The 10,691-nt window shown below is 46.9% G+C and overlaps 1 protein-coding gene across 1 annotated transcript in view; it reads right to left on the reverse strand.

Annotated features, from left to right (window-relative positions):
• The window catches only part of ARID3B (AT rich interactive domain 3B (BRIGHT-like)), a 28,775-nt gene extending 20,561 nt beyond the window's left edge, over positions 1–8,214 (reverse strand). The window contains exon 1 of the mRNA XM_010292702.1: positions 7,566–8,214. Coding sequence (XP_010291004.1) covers positions 7,566–8,153 — 588 coding nt within the window. The 5' untranslated portion in view covers positions 8,154–8,214. The remainder of the gene's footprint in view (positions 1–7,565) is intronic.
• Positions 8,215–10,691: the final 2,477 nt, after the last annotated feature.

Here is a 10,691-nt window from a genome sequence, read left to right on the forward strand (position 1 = left end):
TTCCTGCTGGAAAGTCAATTATCCAGTGAGTCCCATCAACTGAAAGATATTTAATGGGGGATTATTGCCACTTCTGTTATGTCAGCTGTTTATTACAGCAGATCAATTCCCAACCCTCTCTAGGAAGAGATCTGAAGACCGGTTTTGTTCACAGGAGGATTCATCTGGGTGTCCTTTGCTAGCACAGATTAAAAACACAGGGGTTTTTTTGCTCATTACGGTAACATCCAGCTGCTCCTAAAACCCCACTGATTGTTAACTCAGATCAACAAACCTATGTGAACAGTCAGAATAAGAGATAAATCTCTTCAGAAGGCAGCAGCTATTTCCCATCCTCAACTTCGCACTCTCCAAGGCGAAATGATCTGCAGAAGGGCCAAGCAGCTTTCTTCCCACGTTTCTACTCGTGGTATTAAACTGGGTGCTCCGAGAAGCAAAACACTGGCTTTCAGAGGCAACTTTGGTCATGCTGAGAGCTTATTCCGCTACATTTGAGGACAGGAACAGGAAAGAGAAGAGGGCTTAAGGGAGATACAAGGCTCTACTACCAGTGGGCTTGAACTTGATGAAGTTTCCCGGAACAAAACTTTCCATGGGATTAAAGATTCTTTAGAAGTTATTTTATTTGTTTTCTTCAAAGGAGAAGGGTAGTTGGGAAAACTAAGTAAGATTAAGGTTTGATACAGAGAAAAAGACAGAACATATGCACCCTAATTCCCGTACCTACGTCCTGAGAGGCTTGAGAGCACGGAAGTAACGGTGCCCCACACCTGGCTAGCGAAAAGGAGCTTAAAGCTAGCTGAAGCCATGAGCGTTTTGCCATATGTCCAGAAAATTGGCAGAGCTGGATGTCACCTGGCGTGACACGGAGTGATCCGAGGTGAGAGACAGTGGACGGTATTCGTATTTCCTCCTGCGAAAGCTGGAAAGGTTTAAAGGCAGTTACCACTCCCCACGTTAAGCTATCAGAAGAGATAAAGAGAGCGCTTCTCATCCACCTGGGTGCAAGCAGCCGTCGCCGCGGTGTAAATCAGCGAGGGTGCACTGAAACGACACGCGGGGTGCGGAGACGTGAGGACAGGGCGCAGGTTTGTTTTGGATAGCAGAGTTAGCAAAGTCTCAGGCTAGCACGAAATGTCAGCTCAGCAGCCGGGGAATAAAGCCTTATTTATTCAGAGAACAGAGTACAGGCACCGACAGGCACTTTCCCAGGCCTCAGCTTTGATCTTGAGGGACTACCCCGCTCACCAAAACCTTTGGGTCCATGCCAAGACTACAACCAAAGATACCGAACGTTGGCAGCGGTCAGAACAGCGACTCGAGCACAACTGGAACAGGTAAACCAGTAAAGAGCCCCACGAAGCTACTGAAGCAAGAGGTGCTCCATAGGTGGAATAAACTATATTTTGCACAGCAAGAGAGCTCAGCAGGAGCTTTGGTATCAAGCTTCCTTTCCATTCCTCCTAGGAAAACAAAGTTACCCTACGCTGAGAAGCCCTCCTCCATAGAAACAGCAGGAACCTGAGAAATCAATATATCCTCACAAGTCATTAAAAGACCTTTGTTTAAGTCAGGCAATAGTAGCGGGAAGGAAAAAAAACACTCTTCAGAGGCGCAGGTCATTCTCTGGGGAGAGTCTTGCCTCTCCCTCCACCCGTTTGTATCAAGGGAATTTGCTGATGTTCGATAAACAGCCCGTGCGTTACCACGGGCAAGAATTTATCTGGCTCCTTGCAGAAAAAGGCGATAGAAGCGGCACTGGCTGTGCTTGAGCCCCCGATGCAAAGCCTGCGTGGGAAGGCGGAGGTGTTGGGAAGGGCTGGCCACCTTCACGAGCTGCTGGCAGAGCCAGGGAGCCTTCCGCACACTGCAGACACCTCGGAGGCCATTGGAGCCCCCCCGGACCACCCCCTCCCCGAGAAGCTGCGGGCCTGGCTTCAGAAGCAATTATATCTGGAGCTATTTTAGGATTACTCCCTAACCACCTGGAATATCTTATTAGAGGGAAGCTCAGATGTCCAGAGCAATTTTGGTTTCCAATCCCACATTCAAAAGCCAGAGTTAACCCTGAGTTGCCAAGCAGACAGAAAAGGAGATGACAAACACTTTCCTGCTTCCTCCAGCCCGTTCTTTTGAGGACAAAAATCTTATGAACAGGCACCTCAACCTACCTCTCAAATATTACCTTCTCACGTGTCTGTCCCTCCCAGAGATTACAGAACTAATCAAAACTCTGTGCTCAACAGAAAAGGGAAGCATTAAGGCAAACAGAACAGCAGCTCATCGTCGTCTCCTCCAGCTTTGCCTGCACAAACTGCGGCCAGTGTGCAAACCAGGACATGGATGAGAAACTGGAAATGCTCCTTTTCCAGGTCGTTCCCTTCTCCCTCACCCCAGTTTCATACAGCTGTTTGAGGGGGGCTCAGCTAAAGCCCGATGAGGTTTTACCAGACTACAAAGTTGTATTCAAATGGCAAACTCTGAACCAGAGAGAACCCACTAAAGCTTTAATATGTAAAAGAAAAGGAGGAAAAAAAACTTCCTGCATGAAACTCAAAATCATCCTGCACCTCCTTACCTTCACTTTTGACAGAGGTTTTAGGCCAGAAATTTTCTGAAATATCCACTCTGGGACAAGGCTAAAAGTTGCAGTGAAAAAGAAAGCCCCTCCCCTACCCCTTGGGTTAACCGAAAGCACTGAGTCAATGAAAAGGTACAGGGGCAGCAATTTCAGGATTATCAGAGAATCCACAGAAATTCCTTTTGTGGGCAGAGTTAAGCCTTAGGAAGTGAAACAGATGCTATTATAAAGAAAACTGTTGTACTACAAAACGCTGATAAGATCAGGACTACAGCCCTGAGCTGCAAGTTCTCAAGCATGGAGAACCACGTTATAATTACCGCGTGCACAAGCTGCCTGGTAAAGCTCTGCTGAAATTGGAATAAACCCTTCCCAGTCTTACTAATAACAGAGCTCAATTCAATATCTACAAGCTTCAAAGACGGGTTTTGAAAACATGTTAGTGATTTCAGGAATGGCAGGGAGGATGGGGAAGGAAAGAAAAAGAATGGACTGAAGTTAACAGATTAATTACCTTTTTTTATTAAGTCTCTTTTATGTGCTCCCATGACCTAGTGACTGCAGCACCAACACAATTCTTTGCAAAACAGGAATCTGCTTCCTTATCCTTAAGGAAAAGTTGGACTCTTTGTGAATGACTCCTATTCACAAATACTCAGAGGAATTAACCAAAACCTAAGTGACAAGAAGATTTGTTCAGTGCTATATGGCTGTGGGAAGAGAAATTCTCACTGCCACATGAGAGTCTTAGATTTACCCTGAAGTGAGAAAAAAAATGTGTAAGAATACAACACATTCGAGCTCTTTCCACCTACTGCCTCCAGCGTGAGCTAGAAGTTCTATCAATTGGCACCGAAGGAGACAAGCTGCAAGTATTCCTAAGGATAAATTTAGCATCCGAACAGATCCTAAAATGAGCTGTATCTTCCTCAGGATATAAATGAGCTCCTCGCTCCGCTCCCTTGCTCTGCCTCCGGACATAGCAGAGTCGCCGCAATCGAACGTAGCCGTGATGAGGCCTATGGAATTGCCTCTTGGGAGGCAGATCTGGGGGCATTCCCTGATGTCTAATACAAGTTGTTTGCCGTTATCGCAAGCGGTTTCTTGGCTCGCCTCTCCCGTACCTTATTCGGTATATTAAGCAAAAAGGGGACTTCGGTGCTTCGACCGCTGATGCTGCACTTGAAGTTACGTATCAGTACGAACACCAAGTTAGGTGCTACGGCAAGGAGTAGACCGTCACAGGGATGAAGCCTTCATCCAAACAAACCTAAAGCATGCATTTCAGGAGAAGCAGCAGTTGGCAATTTAAGAATTAAAATCTGTTCTTATGGAAAACAGCTTTCAGTAGAAGAGAAACCACGTACCTAAGATCGGCTACTAATGAAGAATTCTCCTCCTGCTACATCATGAAAAGAAAAATACTCAGTGACCCACAAAAGGAGTTAAAAATCCAACCCTTGAATTGGACCCTGGATATCTGAAATAGCTAGCAGGCAAAAAACGCACCGTGTGAAATGCAGCCTTTTTATTCCCGAGACCTTCCCCCCCTCTGGATTAATGAGTATCTCCTGAGCAATACCTCAATACACACACCACTTGAGGCACATACTTAGGGTTATGGAATCTCAGCCACTCATTCCTAGACCCTAGAGCAAAAGCAAAGTAATTATTCTAAGCTGACTTATCTTAATAAACACCATGACCTTTGTAAAAGTTTAGGTCAGGATTTTCAGGACTGACTGGTGATTTCTGAGAATCTAACATGAGACATCCCCAAAAACCAGACCACAAACCATTCTTTGAAAGGCAGACGGCTGCTTTACAGAGACTTACCTTGCTGCACTTAAGAAGGCATTAAGTATCAGCTGATGCCTGAAAACCTCGGCTTTATTTTTACATTCCACGAAGGAATGCACACAGTAATGCGTGCGCTGTGGTAACAGCCTGACAAAATTGCTCATGCTCGTGCTGCACACCCGTCTCGAGTGGAGAAGGAGCAAGAAACACCAGCAAGACAGCAGCTCTGGTCCTGCCCTTCCTACACAGCTCTCCCTGGTAACCAGAGACATCGCCAAGCAATGCGAGAACCCCGGGGACGAGGACCCACACCCCACCATCTGCCAAAAACAACATTTTCACCCGCAGAATTAAAAACTCATTTTTCTTCAAAGACAGGCAGCCCGCGACCCCCTTTTAGAGGAGCCGCGATGGATTTGCGAGGCGTTCGAGCAAGTCCGAGGAGCGAGCTGAGCGCACACCCCCCGCCCCGGCTCTTCTTTCGGGACTGCAACTCCCCGACAAGCAACTCCACTCCCTTGTTGTTTTGTGCTGACAGGATTCCCACCGCCCCTGTGTCATAAGCTGAGCCAGCTCTTTTGTCTGCCGGCTTGTTCTACAATTATTTACTTGGCCGTCCGGGTGCGAACAGAACGGGGGCCTCATCTTGCTGGTAGTTTCCATCTCTCTGCCATCTTCGTGCCACATACCTTCCGGGCAATCTTAGCCTTACACTTTCAAGATACATTTTTCTCCAAAGGCGTCACTCTCAAAAGAGCAATCCACACTTGAAAGAAGAAATAGAAGTGACTTTTTTCCCCCCCTCTTCCGCAAGCAACAGCCATTACGCATACCACAAATACTCCCAGAGCACAGCTAGCTGCAAGCAGTATATGCTGTTATTAGCCTCCATTTCAACAGAAGCTAAAAAAAGATAAGTTCAGGAATCCCTTCGAAAATGAACTGGAGAACACAGGCACTTCTGCATTTGATCCTGGTTTTTCTGCCCAAAACAACCATTTTTAGACAAAGACGAAAGAAAAAGCCCGGTATCTTTAAAGCGTGCCTTTGACATGAAAGAATTCAAGCAAGGCTCGCACCGGGGCAGCGTGCTGCCATTTAACATACAGAATTACGTGGACAGTCCACAGGTGCACACACATTTCTCCCCCTTTCTGCCAGCTAACCGTTCTGGTCTGCCCACCCTGGTTTATCCCCACCTCCACGCAGCCCCCAGCTCACCAGCTCTGAACTGGTATACCGCAGTTAAATTTTTACTCCCTGGTATGCAGACTCCTCTGGTGAATGCAAACAAGCTGATCTGCAATATTTACCCTACTCAAGGTGAATATACTGCACCAGCATCACTAATATCGGGCACTTCAATACAGCCTTTCGAGCACATCACGGCACCTTGATAAAGTCATTCACCAGCATGCTTTTTTGCTATTCCACGTCAGCCAAGACCAGATCTCGCACGCTTATGGTCATTTGTCTCCCAGAACAGGGCAAATGACCTAGGAAGCAAGCCTACTAATTCAGCAAGATTCACAAGACTCTCACAAGTATTGGAATGAAGCCCAATGACATACTTCTTAGCACCGGCCGAGCTAGAAATAAAAACAGCCAAAGACTAAAAAAAAAAAACCCCAGTAAACTCAGCATTAAAGACAGCGATCCCCCTAACACCAGAGTCCCGCCTACTATTCTTCACCCAGAGACCTAAAAGAGGAAGTTTTCACCAGTCACTCCAATCCAGTAAATTCTGAAGCAATTTCTCTAGCGACCATCCCCTGACCGACATACCCACCTCATTTCCCTACAAAAAAAAGTAACTCCTTTTTCAACCCAACCCCTTTTGAGAAGCAAGCCCAGAGAAAACACAGCAGCAACTGGTTGCCTGCTGCGTCCCGTGGACCAGGGCTGCTTCGCCAGCACGCTTTATAGCGACGATAGTACAAACGCCATTCACCTGGCAACTTACAGGAGTTCCTGCCACGTGCATCGGTGTAGAAACACCAAACCGGCACAGTTTTGCAGGAGCAGCTGGGCAGGAGCTTACAGGCCACACTAAATGGAATGGCAGAAGAAGTAAAGCTTGCTGAGCTTTAGCAGTTCCTCCTAGAACTGTTGCCTGTGACAGCATAAAACGAATCATCTCGCACATGCCAAGGGGAGAGCCTGCCCTGAGCACCCACAACAAACTTTCAAACACCTGTGGTTCACCACTCACCACAAAGCAGCTCCAGCTTTTTTACTTCATAGGGTTTGCAGGAGGGAAGGAAAACACAGCTCTCTTTTTGTCCATACCAGGTTTCTTAGCTGAAAGTACTTTATCTGAAGCAAAACCTAACCCTCTTCACACTCAGTTGCACATCTGCAGAAAAGGACAATTAAGTCCAACTTTTTTTTTCTGCATTTAAAACACAGTCCTTTGGCTCAATTTCAACACACATAAATGCTGTAAATGTCTCCGAAAGTCTGCTCAAGTTAACAAAACAGCACACAAGTGCTCCATTAACGGAAATACCCACTTACAGCAAAGAATTCCCGATCCTCTGGCATTTATCTACAAGGGGTAGTAATTCTTCATTCAAACATAGAATTAACCTCCTACCAAAACCAAGCACTAGCAAGTTAGCTCCTTCCTCCCCACACATGAAATATTAAGTGCTTACTCACAGGATCAGTGGCAGGACATCCACTCTTCCCTGCCCGTCCACGCCACCAACCAGAAATCCCAAGTTGCTGCATCTCCAAGCTCTTATACAAAGGGGTTATAGATGTCGTACGTGAAATAACTCGAGCAAGACATTAGCAGGCAAGTGTCTGCACCAAAAATAAATATAAGACCAGCCTGTTCCATTCTGGATGGCACAGCAGCAGTGAGACAGAAGATAAACGAGCCAAAGATCAAACCTCTACCTCCCTACAAAGGTTCTTACAGGTCTGGGTTTCTGTATCGTTAGCTAGAAATCCGTATCTGTAAAGCAAATCGAGTTCTCGTGAAATTCTCTTTACAAAAGAATAAACCTGGAAGAGTACACCAGGGAAGCACCGCTCTGGACGTGCCCGGTTCTTGCACTCTTTCAAAAAAAGCGCTGGCAGACAGCCAGTGCCCGTAACAGGACACTGGGCTAAAGAAATCCTCGCTCTGACTGAATATGGTCATTCTTAGGCAGAAGGAAGTAATGTTAACACTGACCTGTTTGAGCTGCTCGTCCAACCGCCAGTTCTGGCGTCCAGACGGGGAACCGGAATACGGTTGCTTAGTACTGTCTTTACCCTGTTCTTCTTTGCCCTGCTGTCCCCGCTGGTGCCCCGAAGCTGGATGAGGATTAGAGGCAGAGGCCACTCTTTGGTTGTGATGGGCAACTTTGGGAGCATGAAAATATTTCACAGCAGAGCAGGTTTCTTTTCCAGTCACATCAGCGCCATCCTCAAGATCGCCACCTTCCAATCCCCCTTCTTCCTCCTCCTCCTCCTCCTCTTCTTCCTCCTCCTCTTCATCCTCCTCTTCCTCTTCTGGCTCTGAATTCATGCTGCTCTGATCAAAAGCCCGCGTAGCTCCGGCTGCAGGTGGGCCTCTGGCCAAGGGACCAACGGCGGAGCCGCCCGAAGCTCTGCCAGATGTGGCTGCTAGGACGGCCTGCTGCACGGCCAGCTGCTGAGTGTAGAGCAGCTGGGCTTCTCTCATCTGCCTCTGCTGTCTCTCCCTGGAATCCATCTGCAGAGGCGTTTGCTGCTTCTGTTGCTGCTTCTGCAGCTGCTCGACCACAGCTTCCAGCTTCATCCCGCAGTTTGCATGGCTGGGAAAAGAGAGAGGGGGGCGTTTTCCACTTTATCTGGCAGGGTTCAAGCCCCGACCTTGGGAGAGTGGCAGAATCTGAAAGATAGACAAATATTTGTCTGTATGAATATAAAATGCTTTCATCTTTTCCCCAGGAAGAGGATAAATAGAGTGCAAAGCCAATACTCTTTCCTGTGCAGGAGACCGTGAAACAATCAGCTTCATGTTTAACAGCCTCAGGCTCAAACTTGCATTCAATTTTCAGACTGTTTAATTGTATTTTCAAGCTGAACACATTTGCTATAACCTCAGTTTCATATATGCCAAAGACAGCATCTGAAATGCCTTTGTCCACTGTCCCAGCAGTTCATTTTTTTTGGTCAGAATCCTTCCACACTTCCTAAATAATTACTTTTGAAACATGAGGTTTAACATCCAGGGTTTGGTGCTTCTGAAAACACTACCTTAAAAGGAGATGTCCAGGATGATAAGTTTGACCGCATTTCTATTAAAAAAAGGGCAGGAATTTATTGCACACCAGTTATCTCTCAATTCTTTTACGCTTTCATGACATTACTAAATTCTTTACACTTTATACATCTTTCTTAAAAACAACAACTATATTTAGCCATTATTTTTCCCAAGGAGATCGAGACGAGGGTATAGCAAAGACTGCTGTTGCCTGAAAGGGATTGCTGAGCACCGAGCACCTCCCGCCTCTGGTTCCCAGCGCTGCCGGTACATCTCAAGCCCCGGCCGCGGACTCCCTTCGATTTTCCCAGCCGAAGGACCTCAGAGCTTTCCTAGCTCTCCATTTTGACCTGAAGCAAGCCCATGCTGAGCCAGCACTAGCCTCCTCTTGAGCAAAGACCAACAGAACAGACCGCAGTCGGAAACACTGCTCTGATCTAGAGTAAATCCTAGAAAGACGACTATGCCTTTTATCCCCAAACATTAAAATCAGCATGTGTATTTTGGACTTTGTGTCACAAACTGGATCTGCTGACAGAGACTCTCCTTCTCAGGTTTGGTTTTTTTTTTAATGTAAAAAGGTACTTAAACAGATCCCACTTGCCGCCCTTTGAGGTTCATTGATATCAAAATACAGTCAGCTTGGAGAAACAAAGGAAAGGCCAACTACAAACAAGCCACAGAGTCTCCTGGCCACCTCCCACCACCCTGTTTACAACCGGCACTGTGCTATTCAAGCCACATACTTAAAAAAGAGACTATTTTGCTAACACACGTTTTCAAAACAGACACGGTTCTGTTCTAAAGCAACAAATAACCTACCAGATAGCAGTTTTAACAGTGAAAGACAACTTCCAGCATCCCTAGCGCAACTCCAAGTCTTCCTCTAAGGCGGTCGGACCGCGTCTCTCGTACAAAGTGCCCACGGGCTACGATGCCCAACTCATTTTTCCTCTGCAGACTCTTCCCTGCGCTAAATAACAGCCCATCACCAAAATGAAAAGCCTGTCTGGTGCATTTGCATTTTTATCTAGCAGGCTGCGGCATAGCTTTAGCTTGCAAATGAAACAATATAAAGTGGATTAGTGGTTTGAATGTCAGGAGCAATAATGCATTACCTGGCAGCTGAAAAGAGTCTTAGACTCGTTGGGAAGGCACAATACACCATCTGGCCTAGCTCCACACACACACACACTCTCCTCCAGTAAAGCAACAATGAACTGGTGCGGGCGTTGCAACAGCAACCATAAACCAGGCTAGAGAACCTCCAGCCCGTGCCTTACTGTATATTGTTGCACCTGAGGCACGGTGAGGTGTCACCTCTCCTGCCCGGGGGATATTCGGCAGGGCGTGCAGTTAATACGCGCCTCGGGTACGTTAACAATAATAAATGACCTGATACTCAGTGAACACGCCGAGCAAACACACCTCAGGTGCAGCAACACCCTGGTATGCGGCGCCCGCGTATTTCCCGGAGTTCAGGTACAATAGCGTGTGACAGGTTACGGCAGGATTTACGCGCGGCTGGCGAGGGTTTTCGTCAGAGCCCAGCGCAAACCTCGCGAGCCTCCGAAAAGATGAATTTTGGGTGCAGCAAACGTGCCCTCAGCAAGTATCAATGTTATTGTGGAGAGGCAGCCAGCTTTACAGCAAACTTCAAGTCAGCAAGGAGATGTATTGCTCGCAGCAAATAATTAAGGCACGATATCAGAACAGAGTTTAAGATAACTGCAACTAGACTAATAACATTAAACCACTCCAGGTTTTAACATCCATTTTGCCCCTCAGCACAGATATTATTTGCTTACTTTTTGTGTCTCTCCCAACCAAGGCAGTGAAAAGGATTCAGTTTAACCTTCAGGTCCTCACGCACCAGCCTTCGTACGGCTTTTAATCCCTGGGAGAGCACTTTAACTAAAAAGCCCCTCGATTTGAATTTTTAACGAGCTCTAGTTGCAGCGTTAACGGGGAAAACGCCTGCCTTCGCGGCCAGCGGCGCTTGGAAAGAGGCTTTCCAAGTGGAAACCACCTGAAAGAGTTAAAGCGTGAGATGAGCAGCCGAGGCCAGCC

This window comes from Phaethon lepturus, unplaced genomic scaffold, assembly GCF_000687285.1.
Source record: "Phaethon lepturus isolate BGI_N335 unplaced genomic scaffold, ASM68728v1 scaffold20798, whole genome shotgun sequence".
NCBI classification, from domain to species: domain Eukaryota; kingdom Metazoa; phylum Chordata; class Aves; order Phaethontiformes; family Phaethontidae; genus Phaethon; species Phaethon lepturus.